Below are 25,025 nucleotides of genomic sequence, written 5' to 3' on the forward strand. Positions count from 1 at the left end.
AGCAGACCTTGCTTTGGGACTGCTGGTTTTGTCAGAGAGCCGAAATGTCTTCCCCCATTGAAAGGCTTGAATGGTGAAAGGCAGAGTTTGTGGTGTAACGATTTGACTATTCCTGCCTTTCCGCTTTGGCTCTCACTTATGATTGGGGAGATTAGCACAGGGGATTAGCCAGGATCAAGGAGGGGGTTAGATCTTGCTGGCAGGACTAGGAGGTAAACAGAGCATGCTGTGTGTTGCTATTCTGAAAACAACCCGCCTCGCCATCGTTTCATCAGCAGACAAAAAAAAATTTAAATCAACCTTTATTTGGTCTTTCATTGATGGGGAAAAAGGCATTATTAGTGAGTCTGTGGCACCTTCAGACCAGGTGTTTAAGGATTAGCATATATCCGTCATTTGCAACAGTAATAGATTTTACTAATTGCGCAGTAACTTTAAGACATGCTACAACTTTCAATATTACCCAGTTGATTCTAAAAATACCACCTCCAATGACATCCCCGCAGTTCTAGTGCAGTGTTTCTACAATATAATCAAGAAAAGAGAGAGCATAGTGGGATAAATGCTGGTATAAATAGGGACCGTCAGTAGCTAAGCCACTTATACTTAGCACTGCTGATTCAAGCAGAGAATGAGGGAGCGGTGGGCCAAGGAAAAGAAAGGAAAGGTGTAACGTTGTTGACATGCCTCTCCGTATAGGGGAATCCGATTAGGGAAATCCCAAGTTTCAAAGAATTGAGCACAATGGCTAGACATTTGAGGTTTTTCTTTGTATATTTATTTGAAAGTATTGTCTGTTACAGATATAAATGTGATTTATAATGAAAAAAATCTACAATCGTCACAATCACCCATTAAAAATGTAAAAATGTCTTAGTATTTATACTTTTCTAATAAAGTGGACACGAGTGGATATAGAATGATGTAGGAGGAAACATCTGAAAAGCATCATACTGTTTACAAAGAATACTGTTTACATTTCAGTATCTAGATATACACATTCAGTAGAAGGCACATCCAAGTCAAATGTGACCTCTTGTCCATGGTCGGGCCTGTTTGCATTTCCTCTCTCTTTGCACTCTCCTACAAATCGTTTACGCGTAGTAGTGTGTGCGTAGTATTCATGTACGCACACACTTGCACACTCACTGATGTTTGCAGTACATTATTTGTAGATTTGTGGGGGCTCAAGAATTGCTATGATGTATTCCCTGGCCCCCTCACCCTGACCTTGACCTAACTTGCTAAACCCCAACACCAATCCTAACTTTAACATAGTTGTATCTTTGCTCTAAAACCCTTATTTACCCTTGGAAAAAAAACAAAAAAAACGGATATATTTCTGCCCTCATTGGTTAGGTCAGAACACACAAGTCTCGCATGCTCCCAGGATCCTACAAAGAGAGTAAAATCAGGATACACACACTCGCGCAATCGCTCATTCCTATTATAGTTTATAATACAGTTTAAGTTCCTTAGCCCAAAATGATACTAAATTCCACCAAACCAAATTCCCAGATTATATGTCGCCTAATTGGCGTCTTGTGAAGCCACAACCTAAGAATGAGAGCAGTCCCTTTATGCCGGGTCCAAGTTGAAAAGCTTTAGCCGGTTGAGGCTGAATGCTTTTTCCAGCCTAGTTCCTCGTAGACAGCTGTGATAGTGCAGTAGAGCGAAGCAAAGAGTTTGGTCCATGCCGCAGCCACCTCTGGTGTCATGACGTCTGAAAACGCCTCCGCCAGGACTTCCAGAATCACATCGTTCAGAATCTGAGTACAATAAGAACAACAAATGCACATCTAAAAGACATTACAGAAGTAGACATTTTGGGAATGTTGTTGACTGATTGATGCCAGACCTGCAATAAATAGTATTCACACTTCAATTGTCAGGAGCGAGGCACACGCATCTATAAATCTCTTTATGGTTCAACTGGATGCATTAATCCTCATAAACTGATGCACAGGGTGCAACTGGCAAGTTGCTCTCTGTTAACAGGCTCACAACTATTCGCTGCACCGTTCCTCTCAACATGAAAAGATGCCACTCACTGAATATTCCATATTATACATAGCTAGAGGAGGTGATTTTATTTATCTGATTGTGTTGAATGTGCAACACTTGGCAAGTTTCCCTGTTATGTCAATATGTAGTTTTTAAAACAATATAAAGGCGCTATCCCAGGTTGCAAAATGTTGTGTCAGTTGTGCATACACTTGGGAATCCATGAGGAAAACCAACGACGATATAGAGTGAACATCCAATGTTTCATCTATGTGGAACAGTTACAAGAGAAAATGAACTAATATAGTCAACTTGAAAACTTACATATAAAATCTTGCTTAGTGTTTTTCGAAAGGACTACACTCTCCTACAAAATAATAGACAAAAATATGATTGTGTCATCATGTACTGAGTTAGAAAATATAATGACACCAACTAATTCAGATTTTATTTTTACAGTAAACTTGTGATTTAATTGACATCTGACATTGTAAAACTGTATTATCCTATATCAATACAAAACCATAAAGAGCAGTTATATTTTCACTTGATTCATCCAGACTGGTAATACTGTTAACTGTGATTCATGAATGTGGACGAATATAATGACAAAGCTTGAGTTTTCTTCCAGTGTTATTCAGACTTGATTCATTTGCTTCTATTTCTTATTTTTACCCTCTTCACATTGAGCCTAACAATACTATAATTTCAAGCATTTTCACCTTTTCAGGCGACTGAGACTGACTTTACCTTAAAGTACGCAGGCTCCACATTGTGTCGAAGCGCATGGGCCTTGCCCACCACCCGCAGCACAGAAACCATCTTCTCCGAGTTATCCAGACTCTCCACCACCGCGTTATAGCCGTTCATGACTCTGCGAGCGTGTTTCCTGAGCTGCTGGCTCTTCTCCAGCTCCTCTTGGTCCTCAATGTCCTTGAACTGGCTGAAGAACTGCTTGGAAGAGGGGAAGTTCACAAACAGCCTGCAAAGGAGCAGAGTTTGGAGAGTTGAATGAGAGGTATATGTTCAGCTTCCGGAGCTGCACTATTCTCATCGCCCTCCCTTCAGTCAGCTTGATCCTGCAAACCCACGTTCATTTTTCAAGCTGGCAAGATACCATAAGTACACACTCGCGCTCGCACAAGAGTGCTGCATGTTTTCTCTTCAAATGTTTGCTCTGAACTGTTGCTGTGTGGTATAGATTCAATAAAACTGAATTAAAACACAAGAAAGTGAAGAAAAGCATCCAACTATAGAAAACTCATTAGGCAAAACGAATGAATAAATGTGTCTTCTAAAGAGATTAAAGTTATGTGTGGTGTAGATTTATATCAAATGGTAGCAACTTAACATATTCCACAGGTCAGTAGGTCCAAATTGAGATGTCATAGTTCATAAATTTGACAAATCAAAACAATGTAACACAACAGAAATACAGAGAGACTTGCAGAATCTCCCAGAGGTTGATCTAATTCCTGTTACTGTGCAGAGACACAGTTTCATAACTGCTTCCGCTCTTGCTTTGATAAATGCATGTATTGACTTTTTTCCACATAATGCTTTTTTTCCCCTGTACTTTCCACTGTAATGGTTGGATAATGTCTTTGCGAGTCAGCACACTTTCTAAATTAAGTATTGCATGGCTTAAATAATATTTAAATGATCTGATGGTTCATTCAATTACGTTTTTGAGAAATTATCAAATGTTGATTAAGTATATTGTAATTTTACAAGTATTTTCATGATAGTGGCCTTTCGATTGTTTTGATGCTCAAAGCAAATGTCAAACAGCACAGTGGGGGAAACCAAAAGTGGCATCTGGATTTACTTATTCTTCAGCCTTACCTCATGTGCCTCTGTCCCTTCACCCCATGTGAACCTGTGAGCTTGAAAGTTTGCGTGAATCTTCACTCTGATTCCTGAGATGGGTTTAAAACCCTCATCAGTCAAGTAAAATGTGGAATGTGTTTCAAGTTTGAGATGGTAAAAAGACAAATTGAGTGTCACCCGCTACCTTGGGGCGCATTCCTTTTGACCTGAAATTGATGTTTCAATCATTCTGCAAAGACAACCCATGTTTGATGTTTTTGTTGCTGTGAATAACAGATTTTTCACATTTTTTTCATGTTTAGAGTCTGATGTCCCTGTTTATCCTGAAGCAGGGATCTTTCCCAGAACAAACAGTCGATTCAAAGATTTTGTCTTTGATATCGACGCCTGCTTGACCCTCAGCAGTATCATCGTGAATTAGCGAAGAAGAACCTATAAACTAACCCACTCCCACAGTCTGGGAAGAGGGCCAATGCATCTGGTTGCTGGATTTCAAATCAGAATGTCCCATCTCCTCCTCTCTTTGTAACAGCTCACACAAAAAAGAAAGCAAAACACTTTTTTTTTTTTTTTTCTGTTTGGTCAGAAGCATATGGTTAGATATTTGAATTCTTTTAATGTCTGAGAAGGGAGGAGGCTACAGGGTGATGTCTCCATTTTTTTCAGCTGAGGACTGAAGGTTTCTGCAAGTGACAGTGTTCCAATGTGAACTAATGAGGAACCATGGTGTTTAATCTTTCTGTCTTGTAATTGCATGACCTGTGGTTGCATATAAATAGCCTCATTAGTATTTCATATGGTCACTGGACGCTTATTCCTTCCTTATCTTTTTTCAAGACTGACTGAAAAGCTGAACTAAGAGAAAGTTTCTAATTTCAGACACAGAGCAGGACAACGTGCCACATTGGATCTTTATCTGTTACAACTTAAGAGAGGCATTGTGTAGGACGGACACTGGGGGCTCAGGTAGCAGAATTTCCTCGGGTCGTGTTTATCAATCAAATTCATTCCCCAGATTCCTGCAGGTCAAAAGGTCTTAGTGATGGAATGTGAGTAAGGAATCAGGAGTCAGATATTGTGCCTTTCAGAAACTTTTGTTTAGTTGAAGAAGAGTGAGCTCCAGATTGATGAAGTAAAGTAGTTCGCCGATATCGTCAGTATGATCAGCCTGTAAGAAATTAATTACTTGATGACCAGTGTTTACTGCACAAACATAAAAATGTCCCCTGTCAACTTTCTCCTCTTGTAATCAGAAGGGATTATAAAGGTGTGTTGCGTAACACACAGAATCTGGTCTCAGTTGAAAGGCTGTCAAAGCTTTCACACTTTCAAAACCATGCAGATGATGTTTGATTCTTGCTACATATTTCCCCCTCCTGAGTTATAAATAAATAAGAAAGAATGGCAGAGTATTCTCGGAACTGGAGTTCTCCAGCAGGTCTTTATAACTTGTTACAGTAAACATTAAAATGGCTGATGATTATTATAAAACATCTGGAATGACATTGCGGTCGAGAATCCTGTAACCTGTTGTCTTGATATCAAAATGCGGCAGCGTGCAGGTCTCGCTGGCTGTGATTCTCGCTGCTGTAGGTTTCTTGGCCCTCTATGCAAGCATTCAAAACATGAGCCACTGTGTAAGGGAGGGAGCCCTTTGAGAGCCAACGATGTCAGACTGTTGGATTCAAATGTTTATCCTTGGCTTCTACAATTTGATAAACGGTCAAAACGGGAGAACTGAGAATATTACGTCTAAATATATGATTGATTTTACTCGTTAATGCAGACTAGAAACTTGTAAATTCGATGAGCTCAATAAAGTTGAGCTTCTGTTGATTTATGAGGGAGGAAACTCCCATCGAGTGGGCTGTTACTAGAGGAATCAGTAGGGATAGTAGTGGGTAAGTAGTAAGGATCAGTCGCCTGTCTGGCACTAGCAGGTAACTTGATAGCAGCCGCAGTCAGACTCACAAGACAAGCTTAACCATCTCAGGTATGAAGTAAATAAAGTTGCAAAGACAGGAGAGAGGTGCAATCACGAAAAACAAAACATTAAGCGTAGTGTTTTCAACATGCGAGCACAGATCGATGTGAAAACGAAACAAGCAGCGTGTAAATGATACATAATCATCACGAAAGATAATACATCTGGGAATAGTTCAAATATTAAAAAAAAAAAAAAATGTTTCTCAGTACAGCTCTGATTCGTAGCTTTAAGTCGTTTCTGTCGTAGAATATCTGGCAAGGTCTGTGTTCAGGCTGCATGGAAAATATCAAACATGAAACAAGTAAACTGTAGGGGGAAAAAAAAAAATACCTTACTAATATGGCCACCCCAGCATCATCACAGTTCTGGTACACTTTCCCCCAGGAGTCCTGGATCATCACCTTCTCCTTGTCAGTCAGTGGGCTTGGTCGCTCCAGGTGGTCCACCTCTCCCTCTCCATGCATCCTCTCCATCTGGAAACACAGTGTGGAGCGAGCTGAGCACATGAAGAAGGCAGGGCTGATGAGAGAGTACCCCTCCCCCCAAAATAAACACAATTTCTACCTTTTTTTTCTGGTTTGTGTCTGTTTCTTGGTGAGAGAGGAAGAAATTCAGTCTCCCCCTTTCCACCTTTTCCCACTGAGAATGTTTGCTCTCTACCTCTGAATCTGTGCTGAGCGGGAGTGTGAGTGAAGAACAGGCTGAAAGAAAAAAAAAACCCACAAGAAACACACGCAGCGAATGAGGAGGAGCCTCTGTACTCTCTCTTTTACACTCTCCCTCCCTCTCTCCCTCTTTCTCCCTCTACCCACCTCACCTTTGTAGGTGGTGTTTGATGAAAACATGATGAGATCGGAAACAAATCCTCAATAAGGGAGACAGATATGTCATCCATGCAATGTGTGCGCGTGGATGCAGCGTAATATCATGGTGCCAAAATAAGATAAAGAAGCCTCCCCTGACCTTTTTGCTCTAGAGAGTTATCATTGCAGACTATCCAGGAGATTAATCTGTGATGATTTTGAATTTGTCACAAAGACCTGCACATGTAAATGTAAAAAAATACTTTGCTGATTGAGATTTGAAGAGCAATGAAAATAGGACACATTTCAATTCCTTTTATTTTCTTTCCCTGTGCTCCTGACAATACACTGACTGTATCAGCATGTTTTCAGTCTATTTTTTAATTTTCATTACATGTATACTCCCTCAAAGACACCCACACGTCTCACTGCAACATTATACATTTACAGCTTTGGCGAGGGAGGCGTTATTGGTAGGAAGGCTTATCTCACTTGAGCTGTCAGCTTTAGAAAACTTGGGTATATCGTTCTTTCAGCTTAAAGGTGAGCTGGGTGGGTGAACATGGCCTATTACCTGGAATGTGAGCGTCAGGTGTCAAAGGGGAGCAAACATGAGTGCAGGGAAAACACCTCAGATAAAATGACATAGGTTAAGATCGAGGAGCCCATAACTGTCTTCCTTGAGCGGTACAATGAGCAAGCCCATGTTAAACATTGATAGGATCCTTGATTAGAGGCCAATAAAACTCTAGTTGTTGGGAATAAAAACATGTGTGCTGGACACATTTAATGTTTTTGGCAATACGATGTCCCCAATATCACACCAAATGAGTAGATGTGGTACTTTTCCAAACACCATCACTTGTCAACTGGTTCTGCAGGTATTTTGCATGGTTGTCATGACACAAAAGACAGGTTAGTGCAGGTTATTCTAGGTCAAACTATGATCTCTTGGGCAAGAGAAAATTTAAAAGGGATTACAAATTCTATTAATTTAAATGTGTCAATACTGATGTCCACATGCTCTCGCAGAGGACCGATTTCCAGAAACAAAGAGCTTAATTTATCCTAATGATCTATATACTCAGAGGTGTAACCCAACAGCAGATGGATGTTAAATAAGTAAGGACATCTAGTGGATACTTGGGGTAATACCCACTTTTGATATCCACACGCTCTTAAAATGAATGAAATTTGAGCAATTTCTGTTAATTATTCGGGAAAAAGGTTAATTATTAATGTTGCATGTGAAATGTACCATGTGCCACAACCGGACGGTGGAAACCAGAATGTGACAGCCACAGCAGATTCTGCTTGCCTACAGAAACAACAATCTGAACTCATAATGTGTCTTAGCCATTCACTGACAAAAGAGTTCAAAATGATTAAATCACAGACCAGTCTTTCAGGATACAAAGAGAGAATGTACTGTTTGTTTCATGTTGTTCAGGACAACAGAAGACAGTGAACTAATATAGAAGATGAAATGACAGCATACATCACACTCACACACACAGTTTAAACCACACTGCGACCTGCAGTCGGCAGACCTTTCTCAGGATCAATGAGACAGAAAGAAATGTAGATTTCAGCAAGAATCCTTCTGCTCTTTCTCCTTTAATCAAAAATAACCAGGTCGTATATGTGGTACAAATTTGCAAGTGTCTCAACAACTGTTAAAGATGTTTTGGACCTCTCCTCAGCCTTCGACACAGTCGACCACCTGATCCTGAAAAACGGGTTATGCGACCGGATTGGAATGTCGGGTCCAGTGCTTCAATGGTTCTCCTGAGTGGTAGAACTTTCAGAGTGTCTGTCAACCATATAATGTCAGAGTCCGGCAATCTGCTGTACGGTGTGCCCCAAGGCTCTGTTTTGGGGCCCCTCCTGTTCTTGTTGTATGTTCTTCCTCTCGGTCAGATAATCCAAGACGTGTCCTACCACCTATTTGCAGATGATCTTCAGTTGTATTGTTCATTTAAGACTCCGAGGTCCACAAACTGAGCTCCTTAATCAACTGTCTCACACAAGTGAAGCAGTGGTTAAGTGAAAATAGCCTACAACTGAACTCTGCCAAAACTGCAGGAGGAACCATATAACCCCTGTGTTAAGAGCTCTTCACTGGCTCCCTGTTGAGTCTCGTGTTCAATATAAAATCTTGGTGCTAACCTTTCGAGCCCTACATGGTCAAGCTCCTCCTTACATTGCTGACCTCATAAAGCCCTACAGCTCGACTCGGAGCTTGAGATCGTCTGGGCAGAACCTGTTAAAGGTTCCACGTACCGGCTTTAAAACTCGGGGAGACCGATCATTCAAAGCTGCCGCGCCCCGACTTTGGAATGAACTCCCACTCGACCTGCGCTACCTGGGCTCAGAAGACATCTTTAAAAAGTGCCAAAGCATTCTCGTCCAATCGACCCACGCTGCCACTGACTCGCGGCATTTGTTGTGTTTTTAAGATGTTTTTTTTTTCTCTTATCTGTTTTTATCTGTTTTTACTGTGAAGCACTTTGTGACTCTATGTCTTTGAAAAGCGCTATACAAATACGATTTACTTACTTACTTACTTACTTATCAGTGTATGCATTGCACAAAAGCTCTATGTCTGCTGGCTGTAACACAAACTGCCCCTTAGAGATAATAAAGCTTACCTTGACCTTGACTCCCGAAACACCACACATCTCACACTAAGTGAGTTGGGTAATTGAATTTCAAATTTCATAATCTTTGTCACATTATGAGATATAATGATTACCAGCTATTTAGATATATACATAAATTCTCAGAAGTTAATGAGGGAAAAGGTTGTGGATCCTCCTGATCCTCACACCTGTCATGCTTTGAAAAAGACTTTAAAGGTCCTATATTAAACAGTTTTCAAACAATGTTACATAGTAGTCAGAGTTCCAACAACATTGTATTGAAAGTGTATTTCCTGAAACCCAGCGTTGGTCCTGAATTTCTAAAAGTCCCTCTAGTGAGCTCCACTGAGAACAGGCTGTTTCTGTACCTTTAAATGCTAATGACACAACTCATTAGCATTTAAAGGTACAGAAACAGCCTGTCTGCCCTACCAGAGGAAATGGTTGTATCCCATGTTGATGTCATGAAGGAAAAATCTCTTAATTGCCCATATGAGCACACATTAGCTTTAAGGTAGAGCAGGCAAGTGAGGGTGATGATAGACTTTCTTCACTTCAGAGGCCTTGTACACAGGCTATGGGGACACATATCACAGTTAGAAAACCATTAGAAAGTGAATTGTGCATAATATGGGTGACAAACAAAAGACCTGTGAGCAAGAGGCTCAAATCTTGTCTGCCAAACTAACAAACAAATTGTAAAAATTTCAAAGATCACATAGATTATTTCTGGAAGCAATTTTACAACAGATGAGATGAGGCATCGATGCTGCTGCCATGAAATATACCGACTTCATTGTGAAACTACAAACTAGCATTATCATTAAAATGAGCTTCATGTTGAGATTTTAGTCATTTTCTGTAGTTTTTGTTTGGTTTTGTGAACATATAGACAATTTTTCATATCACATATACTCTGTGCCACAAGAAAAGGACCCCGCCCAAAACAAAAACAACAACAACAACAAAAACTGTGGAGTTTAAATTTAAAGGTTATTATGGAATTGTTTTTAGTCAGGCCCATTCAAGATGAAATCAGAATGTGTGGCCCCTGAACTAAATGTGTTTGTTTAAATTGTAACATGAATACTTTTACCTTTAATAAAGATGAGTTCTCCCTTTCCTTCCTGGATATTTTATTAAAACATATTTAGGTTTTGTTTTTGCATCTATGAATAGATTCCATGCAGGTTTCTGTAAAGTCTGAAGTCGACACACGTGTTTTGGGCTTTCGTGACGCCTTGCTAAAAGCGCAGCCGCTCGGTTTGAACCTTGCGGGCTCCGGTACTTCAGGCTGCAACAACGCTCCCGTCTTCTGGCAACCTCCGGCGAGTCATTTCGGAGAACTGCACCGTTATTCCTCAAACTCGCGGAAACAGTCAACTTTCTGCGCCTTGCGTGTATTTAAAGAAAGTTTCTATCCGAACGCAGATGGTTAGTTTGAACAAAGCGGCTCGCGGCGCGAGGCTCGTGTGCAGCTGCTAGCTAGCTCGGTTGCTAGTCTCGTCGCTGGGAGAGAAGAATCGTCCGTAAACGCGGCGATCGGTTTAACCAAGCCTCCGCTATCCGTTAAAATAAACTTAAAAAGAGTCTAGAATGAACGTTCCTAAAAGTGGTTACCGCGTGTTTTCTGCAAATTCCTCCGCAGCATGCACAGAACTGGCCAAGAAGATAACAGAGTGAGTGATTGAGTCATTGCTGGTTGTGATATTCAGCAGTTTCCTACACGTGAGATTCAGGACTGATTGAATTGGGGGTTATCATGTGGTTAAAATATTGTTCTTTTCTCTTTCAGGCGGCTGGGAGTTGAATTGGGGAAATCTGTAGTGTTTCAAGAGTCTAACAGAGGTGGGCAGGATCCTCTGGATTGAAATGTCTTTTTCTTCCAAACATAATGTGTCATGAATGCCTATCCACGGTGACGTCTTGACCTCTTGTGTGTGTGTGGTCCCTCAGTTTGAGCCGATCCATGCAAGCACAGCACTGTCACACATACATTACACGTGTTAGTCAAGTAAATAATATAAATGCTTCCGAGTTACGATCAATTTTCCCAATTTAAAACCATACACTCGATCTTGTTTTTCCATGTGTAGAAACTAGAGTGGACGTAAAGGAATCTGTTCGGGGACAGACGATCTTCATTATCCAGACCATACCTAGGTGAGTACAAATGAAACAGAAATATGGTTTCCTGAAGCAAAATATATTGACATTATAGAAGTGAATAATTGAAATAAGTAGAAGATATACATGACTGACTGCTGAAAGTGACAGGAAGTGACCTGCTCCTGCCAGTTAGAGACCTTTTGAACAAGACTGTGACGCCTTTGGCTGCTGTACATTCTATTCTCTAAAATCCATGATTCCTTGTTTTGTTTTCTGCTACAACCAGAGATGTCAACACGGCCATCATGGAGCTGCTTGTTATGGCCTACGCCCTCAAGACGTCTTGTGCAAAGAACATCATCGGAGTCATTCCGTACTTCCCCTACAGCAAGCAGTGCAAGATGAGAAAGAGGGGCTCCATCGTGTGCAAGCTGCTCGCTTCAATGTTGGCCAAAGCAGGTATGCCCAAAAATCAATCTCTGAATGCAGAATGCCAGAGGTGTCTTTTATTTTTAAAGTTTTAAGTTTGGCCTGCTCTGTGCTCTGAAGGATTAACCCACATCATCACCATGGACTTGCATCAGAAGGAGATCCAGGGCTTCTTCAGCTTTCCGGTGGATAACCTGCGCGCCTCCCCGTTCTTGATACAGTACATCCAGGAGGAGGTGATGATGCCATTTTGGGTGGTTGATGTGTTAATTTTTGGGCAACTCCACGTAAACAAAGTGCATTAATCAGCCTGACACGCAGAGTGACATCTTTTTCCCTTCACCCCGACAGATTCCTGATTATAGAAATGCAATCATTGTGGCAAAGTCGCCCGCTGCAGCCAAAAGGTATTTTACGATTAAACACTCCACCTCTGTTTTCTTGGAGATTTCTTGTGACGTAATTAATAGTTTGTTCATTTAATGGCATCTATTTGACTCAACACTCATGAGGGGGGATCTGTATTTTAGGTATTCCCACCATTTTCCCGACTCCATTTGTTTCTTTTTCCTTTTGTTTTTAGGGCTCAGTCCTATGCGGAAAGGCTCCGTCTGGGACTGGCTGTCATTCACGGCGAGGCTCAGTGTTCAGAGTCTGACATGGCTGATGGAAGACACTCTCCACCTTGTGTACGCAACACCACCGGACACACGGGACTGGAGCTACCCTGTAAGAACTCATTGTTAAGAAATATTGCTTTTTTTTTTTCATTTATTTTTTTTTATTCTCGGTTTTATAGCTCCAAATATTGAGAGTTCATAGACAACATTTGACCAAATTTAGCCAGACAAGTCTCATAATTTCATATTTAACCTGTTCAATTCCTCCCAATGTAAAATTTCAACAACTCACTGTGTTCATAAATTAACAGAGGTTTTCACAGCAGACAGTTTGACCCATCAGAGCAGGGAAAGCTCCGTTTCTGCACAGCGGCCAACCCCCCCCCCCCCCCCCCCCCCCCGGAGTCACCACTGCTTTCCCTGCTGCAATATGTTAAAATGTTTGCTGTGAAAACGACCGATACTCCAGCCAACAAACTAATCCAGCTCTTATTTGTGCTAACCTCCTTCTGAGCTGACGATTCTGCCGTTTCTTTCCACTCATGCCATCTACCATACCCCCGAGAAATAGATTTTTGTGTTACTGCATGATTTGACTCCACAGATACACAACTTCTGTTCATGCCGCATCCCTAGGAAGCCGAAACCTTCAGAGTGGACTCCTGAATAATCTTGAAGCGCAGTCCGACGCTCGTTCCGTCGCATGTTGTTTAGGATTTCTTTGTAAATGTTAACTGATCATTTTTAACTGAGCTTTTACAACATGTTCAGTGTTGGATCCCGGTAAGACGATTTTAAAAGTCTGAAAATCTTAACAGACGAGTGTGTCATTGGCAAATGACTCCTTATTTGCGTTCAGTGCTGACCTCATTATTCAGTTTAAAAGAACAAAAACAACTACCAGTAAAACATAAAACTCAATTTTTTTTTTTGCCTGTCTTGACTCTAAACCTTGACTTAAAAATCCTCCATTCTCAAAAGATCTTAAGTCCCAGATTTTATTCTTGTCAGTGTAATTCCCCGGATTTCTGGGAGAGGATTTTCCAAGTCTTGGCATCATGTGTTTGTCATGTCAAATATTTGTGCATTTGTGTTAACGTGGTGTTTATTTGTTGACAATAGCAGGCAAACAACAAGCTCCGTTCCCTGGCATAGAGCTTCCAAGTACGACCGTAAAATTAATTTCCATCTGATTCTGAAATGATTCCTCTTCAAATGGTTCCTCAATTCGTGCATGTGTAGATGAAAAGGGTTTGTGATGCATCTTGTGAAAATACCGTCTGGATTCAGGAGGGGGCAGCCTGTGAGAAGAAAAAAAATAATAATTTACGGCTTTTCATTTTAATGCATTTGAAAAACCTTTTTGACATAAATCAGCTACTCTGTGCTCCACACAATTTGCATGGCATGTCTGACTTGAAAATTAACAGCCTCCATGTCGACTGCACCTTTTCTTCAATTCCAGACAGCCAGTTCTACAAGATGGCCAAACCTCTCTTTGTTTTTTTGTTGTGTTCTGAATTTATTTCAAAATCCATGAATCAAACCAAAATCCATCCATTTTTGTGTGTTAAATTTCTTCAGTTAAATATCTGGACTCATCTTGCCAATCAACACATGGTGCACCCATATTTAACCCGCTCTCGAAAAGCTGATTTGGGCGTGTCTGCATGACATCAGAACAATCACGCATGCTTTTTGAAACGTTTTGTAAATAGAAAGAGCAACGCTCCAAAGGAAATGGTTGGTGCAGTGGTGAAGCAGAACTGTGTTTTAGCAGCAGGAATATTTAACGTTGGGTTACAATTTGCTGGCAAACGGTGCAAGTGAACCACGATGCAAGCTTCACATCTTACTAACGTTACCTCACTCAGCCGAAGGAAACAAAACAAAAGACTTTATGACTTGAAGGGCTTCCGCATTTATTTACCAGTGACTGAAGGATAAAGCGTCATAGAAGATGAAGTTGAAACTGCACTTTAAGAGCCACTTTGCATCTCTTTTATCACCCTCCTCCCTACTTACTCTCTACCGTCTCAGTCACACGCCACCAGGGCAAAGTCGCACTGCTTCGAAGACTCTTTAAGTTTTTGCATTTTAACTAAATATTGCAGCATTATAGCTTCATTTTTTCCGCTATTGGCCAATTTGGTAACGCAAGAAAATACCACTTAATGTTTCCACCCAAAAAAAATCATGATATTCCGCTGTAATGATACAACCTGGACTTTAATGTGTTTATTAAGAAATTAAACCGTTTTAGTTATTAGTGCTGTCAATAGATAAAAAGAGTTAATCGCACCATTTTCTGTAATTGCATTAAGACTGAAGCTAGTAATGGATATTTATAGGAAATCATAAAATTGTATAGGTATATTTACATACAAGTACATTCACAGACCATTTTTATGACTTTATTTCAGCTTTGGGTGAACACTGTTTCTGTCCAAGTTTAGCAAAAAAATAAATAAATCTTATATCCACAAACCCAGACTGCGGGTTCAGGACTAAATGAATATTTCCAGAAACAAAGTTGTTAACTTATTACCATACATGAACAAAGATGAAATAATATACTGTAATATCCAGTCGCACAAAAAGAAACGCATGTGGACACAGACACACTAGAAAGAGAAATGACACATTCAGGAGACGGTGAGGGGAAAAGAGGGGGAGGACAAATGAATATTTTACCTGCAGTTTGGTGAGCTTACTGGTTAGCCAACATGGCAACCGGCCGTTTTGCTGTGCAGAATTACTCCTGTGGTCGTTACATTCGGCTTTACTAAGTGTGCAAATGACATTCGCTTTCTCCAACAAGCAGTCCGGCAACTTTTTAAAGTGAAACTTTCTGCCTAAAAATATTTCCTCCCCCATCGTTACGAGATATTCTGCCGCTTAAGTGCTTAACTTTTTCTTAACGATTGAAACATAAATTAATTGCCACAATTAAGGCATTAATTTTGACGGCACTAACAGTTATATGAATGTATTTTAGCCTCAGAGCACAGCCAGAGCTTATTAAAGCTCACTAAGTCTTTGTGTATTTAATTTCTCAAGACAAACAAGCGTGACCAAACATTCTTTCAGGTAGCGCCGTGTAGTCCGTCCACAGGCCGTGAAAACTATGTATTCTTGAGAAATGTATGCGTTGCTAACAACATGGCTTTTGCTGTTTTGTTTTTTTTGTTTTTGTTTTGTTTTATGGCTAATAGTAATAAAAAGTGAATATGACACTGCAGGTTTTCTGATGCTGTGGGACTCACGGTATTCAGCAAAGTGTTCTGCAAGGCATGCTCCTCCTCCTCTCTGCTTCTTTCCCCTCACAATCGGCTTGGCTGGCTGATTGTTTACCAGTTGATCGTTTCCTCAAGCCCCTTACTGAGTGACTACATTTACATGCACACTGATGTTCAGAACGCAGCCCCCCCCCCCGCTTGTAGTTTTAAAGAAATGCGTCAAGATACAATTTGACGCATAAAGAAACGGCCGTCATGCTGTGTTTTTCGTGAGGTCTGCAGATTGAGTCGTTGGGTGGCATTTTTCTCACGAGATCAAGTTGTTAAGTCGGGCACAAAATAATTGGTCATACTTGTTGCTTCAGGTTGGAAACTTTTAATTCAGGACGTTCCGCAGGTCCAGGCAGCTGCAATACATGATGAAGCTGCTCCAGTATGACAAATTGAACGACTCCTCTTCCCAACGTGGCCGTTAGATGTACTCTGATTATTGTGTGCATGCAAAAGTAGTTGCTGGCAGCACTGATGTTCGACTGAGGACTGATCCCAGAACATTGGCAAGCGTGTATGAAGAAACCCTCATCGGTGCTTGCCACTGTCGTCCGTGTGAAATAAGATCGTCCGGTGCTTTTCTGGTTCATATGCAGACTGCTGCCATATGCCCGCCACAGCCTGGACCCGAGGTTGTGTGTGTGTCCAGGCGGCTCTACATTGTCTTCTGATTGGGTATCCTGGGCAGAAAAACCCTTGGGTCATTTGATCTTTGCATGGCATGCTCTGTACTATGTTTGGCGTTTCAGTTCAATCTCTTCGGGGTAGGAGGGGTACAATGGGGGGGGAAGTCTTCATGGCATCACTGGCTTTCGATTGCTTTTTAAATTTATTGTAGCCTTTCTACAAGTTTTTTCTTTTTTTTTTTGTTTTCTTTTTTTCCCTCCATCAGTCAACTAAACTTTATATTTTCCAATGCAACTTTTACTTAAATTGCAAAAAATTTCTCAACCCATTTTACCCAATCTACTGAGATTTGTTTTGGATTCTGTGCAATGTCTGAACGCATAACCATCCCGGACATGTTCTCACAGATAACCAGGGCTGTTTTTCTTTTCAGTAATGATGGCCAAGGAGAAGCCTCCCATTACTGTAGTTGGAGACGTGGGTGGAAGAATTGCCATAATAGTGGTAAGATGATTATCAGGACATTTTAAGTGTTTGTTCAGGGATTGGAGACCGAGCTTAGAGAAGGAACAACACTTTATTTTTCACTTTCAGCCACACTAGAATATTTCTTCATGTTGTTTTGCCTTTTACATTAACGGCAATCCAAATAATACCGACATTGTTTACTTTTTATTAGGGGAAGAAGTAAAATCAAGCCAAAAAAAAAAGTGTGTGTGAGATTTCTCAATGTGAAAGTGATATTGTACGATTAGGCAATAAAAACCATAACATAGTCTTTTATTTAGTCTGGAATTGTTGTTACAAGTATGTTTTGCACAAAAGCTTTTTTTTTTGTCTTCTACCCGACAGGGAAAATCCATCCCATAATATTAAACCACTGTGTTAATGCATGCTGACTCATCGGATCAAACCATGTGACACGAGAAGTGACGCGTGAGCCGCTCATTGTATTTTCATTGTTGTTGCAGGACGACATTATAGATGATGTCGGGGACTTTGTTGCAGCCGCAGAAATCCTGAAAGAGAGAGGAGCCTATAAGATTTACATAATGGCCACACACGGCTTACTCTCTGCCGACGCCCCCCGGCTCATCGAGGAATCGGCCATCGATGAGGTGAGAACCGCTAAATATGCTTAAATAGTCGCCGTGCATCTTTTTCCTTTGACGCCAATCCCCTCCATGTCCTCCGTCGGGGTTCTCAGGTTGTGGTGACGAACACGGTGCCTCACGAAGTGCAGAAGCTCCAGTGTCCAAAGATCAAGACTGTGGACGTTAGCATGATCCTGGCTGAGGCCATTCGCCGTATTCACAACGGAGAGTCCATGGCTTACCTGTTCCGCAACATCACAGTGGACGACTAGACGGCGTCCGAGTGACGCCCGAGCTCGGCGACTGACTGCTGTCGCGATGTGTTTCCTATGTCTCGTTCTACGTGGTGTGGCTGCGAGGATTCTATGTATCCCCATTAATTTAATGCAATCTAATATCAGTAAATGACAATGGTATTTATCTTTGAACAAAAGATGTCAGTACATAGTTCTTATGTGGAGATGGTAAACAACAAGGCTGAGTGTATTCAGCTCTTGCCGCTCCGATTCTGAAATGAACAAAGTGTGCCGTAGTACGTCTAAACTTATGACAGCTTAATCTGCGAAAAGAAGAGATATTGTAAAGTTTGGAACGTGCTTTACCCAAAACTCTTGGTGGCTCTTGTGGTCAGAGCTGCTCGGGCACTGTGATTTCTTTATTTTTGCATGTGAAGGGCCGTGTTGCTTCAAAAACGTCAGTTTCCCCAAAAACTCCATTTTTAAATGTTTGTTTTTTTGCACCTTTTTGCTGGATTGTCAAATTAAGAAGTTCAGAATCCGCACACACGCTTGTTTTGTATTGTATTTATTAAACATTCACTTTGTTGCTTAATACGATCCTCCGTAGAGTTCAGCTGTTTACATCATAACATACTTGTATTTTCTCCCGTATAAATACAAACCATTGAATTAGAGAATCCTCGTTTATAGAACGGCAGGCGTTAAAATAACTAACGTACAGTTGTTTCAGTTCGCAGGCAGGCTGAAGAGACTCTTCACTGTACAATATATATATACATGGTATAAATGGTTACTTTACACTTGGTTCGAATACAAAACTAAAAGAGATTTCTCCAAGTTTTAGCCAGTTTACTTCCAATTAAAAAGCAATCAGCTTGAGGTGAAGATCCCAGCATTGCTCCCTGCTTTCAGGTGTGATGCGTGTAATGGGACTGCTTGGTGTTTTCCAAACTGCTTCTACTAAATTAGAAAGGCCGTGGAGGCAGAATGGGTTGTTATTGATCTCCAGATGGTTTTTGGTGTCCTGCTATAGAAACTGATAGGATCCATTCATTCGCACCTTTTTGTTCCCTCTGAGTTTTTTTTGGTTGACTGAGCTTTCTGCTCAGGGAAGCATACTTTCTAAGCCGATGCACAGTTAGTTGTTTATGTTGCACATTAATGAAAATGACAAGAAGGATGTGAATGTCTTCCATACTGCAGCACTGTACAGCTTAGCGCTTTGTCACCACTGGTTTAGTTCAGCTTACAGACGCCGGGTTCGGTCGCTGAAGACGAACACAGTGGTGTCAAATAGGACCACTGCAGGATATAAATACTGTCGCTTTTAGCTGAAATTGTTGCATTTCATGATGTCCTCGATGTATTGACCGTTCTCCCGCTACCCCTCCGTCTTTGCTCTCTGCGTTTGTGAACGTGTATGAGAATAAAACGGTTGCCTCTTTTTGTGCTTCGGCTCTGCCAAACGATGAAAAGTATGTGTGAAAGGCTCGGTGTTCATGCAGTTTGTGCTACTTTACTGTCAAATCTATTAGTTTTAGACTGCAATAAAGATCGTATTCTTCAAATTCTTTGTTTTTTTTTTTTTTACTGATGGACATTCCTGTTTGGATACATTGCACTTGACTGGTAAACCAAAAAAAAAAGTATGCTTTGGTGTGTAATTTCTGATAATTAGTTTTAATCTAATATTGTGGAGAAGCTGGGTGGAAGAAATGTATTGATTAGTCTGCTTTATTCAGCACAGGAATCAGGAGTTAATCCCCGCTGACAGGACTAGTGCAGGTCCATCACAGGACAAACAATCACCCACTCACATTTGCTCCAGAGTCTCCAAGTAACCTATACGGCATGCTTTGGACTGTGGAAGGAAACCTGTGTACACCAAAAGAACCCAGGTGGTTTTCTCACTGAGGCCAGTGCAGCGTTCGACACCACAACCTGTGATGCCATTTCCTCAGTGAGCAGTGTTCACTCCGTCATCAGCGACTCGCCAGGCATGGCACTGGGCAGAGGACGGGACACAAAGCAAGTCCGTCAGAGATTATTATGACTGACATTTCTGTAGTTGAGACTTTAAATGTAGTTTTAATTTCAGTGAAGTTTGCATCAGTTGTTGCTTACTGTTTTTCAGAGGGTTTGTTTCTATGGATCAACATTTGTTCTATGCAAATCACTGTCCTCCTGCACGAGATTAACATTTCCTCATCTCATCTACTCAGGAAGTCCTGACCTGGCCTAAGCTCGTCCTACACACACAACACCTGATGTGGCTGCCAGTGATCCTAAACTTGTTCGAAACTTCTCAGGTATCTGCGCATCACTGAGGAGCTTGGACCAAGTCTAGGAGCAGAGACAAATCTAGAAACTGTTCACCCACTGTAACCTGATATATTACCTCACTGCTCACGCCTGACTGGATCTCCACATTGCATTACCGTTTGTTGGGTCGTTCAGAAGAGAATGATTTCCAAACGTCCCTGCAGCCTGAACACAAAGTTGACACAAGGCCTGTGCTTAAAAAGAAAAACGAAGATCAACCTCTGCGTCTCTGTCCGTGTCCTGAAAAGGTTTGTGTGTCACTGGCCCATCTGATCGCAGCTGTCGGTTTAAACAGGAGCGTAAAGAGGAAGCAGAGAGCTGATAATCAAAGGCCACTTCCTCGTCTCGTTCTGGGGAAACAATGTACCTTGTCTGTGTATTTGGAAAGAGGAAGCACACCTTTTTGTCTCTTTCTCAGACATGCGTGGCCTTTCAACGGTCACAAAATGTCATGGGCAGTGTGACTGCTCACTAAAATGTTGACAACATATTAAACATTGCAGCCCGATATGCTGTCAGCCATAACATCATGACCCCTGGAAGGTGAACTGAAACGCACAAGTGATCAAATCTTTCTCAGCACCTGTTAGTATGTGGCATATTTGAGGCTGCAAGCAAACATTTCATCCCTCAAATTTGAGTGAGTTTGACAAACTGATGGATAGACAAGTGGGTCAGACAATCTCCAAAACTACAGTGGTCATGGTGAATTAATGTTCATCGTGGCTCCATGAAAGCCTCGCCTCACAAGTTCACAAGTTAAGTTCAGGGGCCACTTACAGCCCCGGAACTTATGTTCTGAAGAGAAGATAAACGCTTATGTTGAGTGGGCCTGGACCTGTGAAATAGTGCCACAATAACCTTTGGATTTAAACTTTAAACTTTTTCTTTGTTGGGACACAGAATATACATGATAAAAATGTAGTTTTCACAAAACTAAACAATTACTACAGAAAATATATATGGTACATATTTATAAAGCTGTACTATATACTTATAAGGATATCTGTGCACTAACTAAAAAATAGGTAATAAGAGATGGGAAATTAAAAAAGATTTGTCCTTCTTCCCACTCCTTTTTTGAACAATGTGCAGTGTTCTTTTATGTATTGGCTCTATGTTTATGTATTGGCTCTATGTTTATTTATTTATTTTTGTTTACTTTTTCTTTCTTTTGTATGTACAAATAAGTACATCTTTTTTTATACATGTTCGAAATTCATTCATTCATTCATTCATTCATTCATTCATTCAAAATGACTACAAGCTCAACATAAAGGCAATTTCTGATAAAACTTTCTGGTGCAAAATACAGAGAAATGACAAAAAATGTTCTCCTGCAGCTGTTGCAACATGCCTGTTTTTACAAACTCACCCTGACAGCATGTTTTTGAGGCTAGTTTGATAGCAGCGAGGTAGCTCTGGCAGCATTGTTGATATCTCAGCTCAGGTCTCAGTGTCGTGCTGTGTCTGCTACTCTTAAGACAATGTGTTAACTGTTAGACTTAATCTTCATCGGTGTGCCAAGTTCTTGTGAAGAGCTTAAAGAATTGAAATGTGTAATGTTTTTCCTCATATGGGGCCATGTACTTCACCTGTTTCACCACCAGGGGGCAATACAACCAAACGCACGATACAGTAGCTTTTCGATCAGTCCCATAACCTAATACTTGGATCGTCCACTCACACGGTGCTTCCAAGGGACACTTCAGTGCACATTAATAAACATTGTTCAGGTTGTTTCCACTGTTTAAAACTAACTCGTCTGGTTCTACCAGAACAAGAAGAGCAAGTGTCCCCATAATGCAGCGTGATAAATAATCTTATACTCCACTGACAAGATAAAAATCTCCATTGTAAGATTTAGATTACATCCGGCAAAGAGACGTTTCTCAACTGCAGGTATGCCATGGAGATCTGGAAGGCAGATTATTGTAATGTTTTGTCTTTACTAAGCTTCTCAGTGGAAGCTATAACTAAAGTTAAGGTTACTGCAACTTCTTATAACACTATGAAGTATCCATAAGTACAGTGACTTTAGTTGTATTCACCAAGAAACGTCAACAGTACAAGAGAAAAAAAACAAAAAAAAAAACATACTCCAAATAAATCACGTTTATATCATAGAAAAAATCTTTTATTTGTATTTCATTTTAAAAAAATTTACTGAAGAACATCTTATTCAATTTTGTACCTTTACAGTTACAAGAAAATACAGTTTAGATACTCAAAACATGGTCCCATAAAAATCTGTGTATTTAGCAGAGAGGGAAACATCTGTAAATGTACTATGTGGTCGTTTCACAATGACTAATGAAGTTTGTGAATCAGGCGCTTCAGATTCACAATGATTGATGACCCAAAATATCAAGTTTCTTTGTTGTTTTCTTAAGTTGTATACATGATTCATGAAACCATCAAATGCAGAAAAAGAAATATGCTGTTTTGCATTCAAATGAACCTTTTTCCTTCACAGTAATTGTACACAATTATTACAAAATACAAATGGATGTGCGAGATAACTGAGCTCCACACATATATGAAGCATTTGTAGTAAGAAGCAGTAAGTTCAGCCACATTCATGTCTGTGTTAAGGGTAATCATTACATTCATTACAAACATGTGTTGTTTTTTTTTGTTTTTTTTAACCATCTTTGTGTCTCTAGCTGCTGCTATAACGAAATAGTCTGTTGACTTATGCATTCATTTAACACATTTCACATAGTCTCAGAGTAACCTCTCAGTCTCTTCTGCACGCTTGTCTCTCAGTCTCTTTTTGTGCGGCTCTGCATCACTATGAGATGAGGCAGCTGTTGGTTTTGTTCATGGGAGGTCTCTTGTTGCTCTCTTTGGGTAGAGTCTCCCGTCTCCGGAACAGCGCCGGGCTGAGTCGGCTGGGCAGGTTGGCCTGCTGCAGCAGCTCCCTGAACGCCTCCAGCACGTTGATGTTCTCTTTGGCCGAGGACTCCACGAAGCTGTGGTTCCAGTCAAGCTCCACTGTGGACAGCACGTCCTCACTGGACACCAGGCGCTCATCCTGACGGTCAATCTTGTTCCCGATCACCACAATCGGTGTGTACTTGTCCTCTTTGACCTCCAGGATTTCCTCTCGCAGACTCCTGACCGCCTCCAGGGACACGGGGTCATCCACAGCGTAGACCAGGGCAAAGGCATCGCTGTTCTGGATGGAGAGTTTACGCATGGCGGGGAAGGAGTAGCTGCCACTGGTGTCCATGATGTTGATTGTGACTTTTACACCTCCCACCTCGTACTCCTTTCTGTGGAGCTCCTCCACTGTGCGCCGGTGCTTTGGCTCAAAGGTGTCTTTGAGGAAACGCTGGATGAGAGCTGTCTTCCCCACTCCTCCTGCTCCCAGAAACACTAAGCTCACCTCTGTCTTCTCCTTCACCTCGAGAGACATGCTGCTGTTCTCGTCCTTCTTCTGTCTTTGTTGGTCTTCGGCTGTGGATCCCTCCTGGGGAAATGACAGCGTGATGGAGCTGGCAGTGTGTAGGACAGGAGTTGCATGTGAGTGTATAGCAGCCAGGCTTCAGACTGTATTTATTTGCACACATTACCTGCCCCCTTTCTGCTTACAGCCAATCAGAGGAGGGAAGCATCTCCCTCTTCAACTTACTGCAGCCAATCGGAGACATGTGCAGACCAGGCTGAGTATGTGAGAAGAAAGGTGACAGAGTTGATTCCACACATTGTTTGTTGGCACAAAAACATGTTCAACTGCTACTGCAAACAAAAGATATTCATCAAGAACAAAATGTGGTTAAACCATCTTTCTTTTTTGGCTTATGACAGGTTCACTGTCCATCTCTCTCTCTCTCTCTCTCTCTCTCTCTCTCTCTCTCTCTCTCTCTCTCTCTCTCTCTCTCTCTCTCTCTCGCTCTCACACACACACACACACACACACACACACACACACACACACACACACACACACACACACCAAGCCATATGTTGACATTTAATGACTCTTTAGGTTGCTTCTCTGCACGTTTGTGATGGCAAATTATAGAAAATTGCATATGTGGCAGGAAACACCGTGATGTAGTGGTTCACACGCTTGCCTTGTAGCACAAAGGTCCCAGGTTTGAGTCCAGATTGAGCTTGGTGGGTATATGCATCGTCTTTGTGAATTTATGGGTTTTCCTCCAGTATCTCTGTTTGCCATGTGATGGACTGGCGACCGTTCCAGGGTGTCTCAAAACATGAGCAAAAGTCCTCATGCGCTAAAGACCCTTATTTTTTTTTACTCTTTTTGTGTCAGAAGAACAACAAACGGGTTATAAATAGGTTCATAGACATGAAATCTCCAGAAAGCTCCAAAATCAATAATTCTTCTCTCATGAACAGATAAAAGCTATTGAAATCCACAGACAAAAAACAAAACAAAACACAACTCTCTTTGGACTCTTTTTATAAGAATGAGCTGGTAGGTCTTTATACATAGGCTGCAAATGTCAAAAGTAATACATTCGTAACACGTGACCTAAATATTCAAAGCAGCTGAAAAAAAAAAGTCATTTGTAATTTACATTTTTTCCAATTACACTTCAAATGAATTCTGCCCTAAAATATTTTTTATTAATGAAGCCATTGATAGTTTTGCCCTCATTTCTTACTTTCGGTGCCTAATTATTGGTGCGAGTTATGCTTACATAAAAATAAAAAAAATAAAAAAAAAACCTTGAAAAAACTTTTCTAAATTAATGAAAGCTTCGTTGAAGCACACTGCAGTGATCTGGATATGAAAGACACACTTTCTTTTAATTAACAGGTGAGGCTGAGAATTGAAATGGTTATTTTTGTGTGTGGTCGGGTCATTTGAACAATAGACAAGTCACCACATTGTGCAAGGTGAATTTCTTCCTGCCATATGATACTCAATCTCATGCAGAAACATGTTTCCTTGTGGCCGCCTTGTTTCACATCCCTTCTCTTACAGGTGGAGCCTTTCGTCACGTTCCCCGCACAATAACAGATGAGTCTTCGTCACTGAACTTTTGCTCTTTGT

General features: G+C 41.0%; 3 protein-coding genes across 4 annotated transcripts; 1 reads left to right on the forward strand and 2 right to left on the reverse strand.

Moving 5' to 3' along the window:
- Positions 1–758: 758 nt before the first annotated feature.
- On the reverse strand, positions 759–6,608 carry LOC308124105 (cytoglobin-1-like). Its single transcript, XM_080486922.1, has 4 exons — positions 6,386–6,608; positions 6,152–6,294; positions 2,755–2,986; positions 759–1,769 (listed from the first exon to the last, which is right to left on the reverse strand). Exons 2-4 carry the CDS (start codon positions 6,292–6,294, stop codon positions 1,605–1,607), a joined length of 540 nt encoding a protein of 179 aa, XP_080343048.1. The 5' UTR covers positions 6,386–6,608; the 3' UTR covers positions 759–1,604.
- Positions 6,609–10,540: 3,932 nt separating this feature from the next.
- LOC308124694 (phosphoribosyl pyrophosphate synthase-associated protein 1) lies at positions 10,541–19,239 on the forward strand. 2 transcript variants are annotated; one of them, XM_080487889.1, is made up of 11 exons: positions 10,541–10,945; positions 11,062–11,114; positions 11,363–11,429; positions 11,662–11,834; positions 11,925–12,040; positions 12,156–12,211; positions 12,388–12,533; positions 13,547–13,588; positions 16,775–16,845; positions 17,313–17,459; positions 17,549–19,239. In XM_080487889.1, the coding sequence occupies exons 1-11, from the start codon at positions 10,863–10,865 to the stop codon at positions 17,705–17,707; spliced, it is 1,113 nt and encodes a 370-aa protein (XP_080344015.1). In that variant the 5' UTR covers positions 10,541–10,862; the 3' UTR covers positions 17,708–19,239. The 2 variants fall into 2 exon arrangements, with proteins under 2 accessions (XP_080344015.1, XP_080344016.1); XM_080487890.1 differs by lacking the exon at positions 13,547–13,588.
- A 2,883-nt stretch (positions 19,240–22,122) lies between these two features.
- On the reverse strand, positions 22,123–23,526 carry LOC308124140 (ras-related protein Rap-1b-like). The gene has a single exon (XM_080486969.1). The coding sequence runs from the start codon at positions 23,415–23,417 to the stop codon at positions 22,791–22,793; it is 627 nt and encodes a 208-aa protein (XP_080343095.1). The 5' UTR covers positions 23,418–23,526; the 3' UTR covers positions 22,123–22,790.
- Positions 23,527–25,025: the final 1,499 nt, after the last annotated feature.

Source organism: Lipophrys pholis, assembly GCF_963383615.2.
Source record: "Lipophrys pholis genome assembly, chromosome: 19".
Lineage (NCBI taxonomy): Eukaryota > Metazoa > Chordata > Actinopteri > Blenniiformes > Blenniidae > Lipophrys > Lipophrys pholis.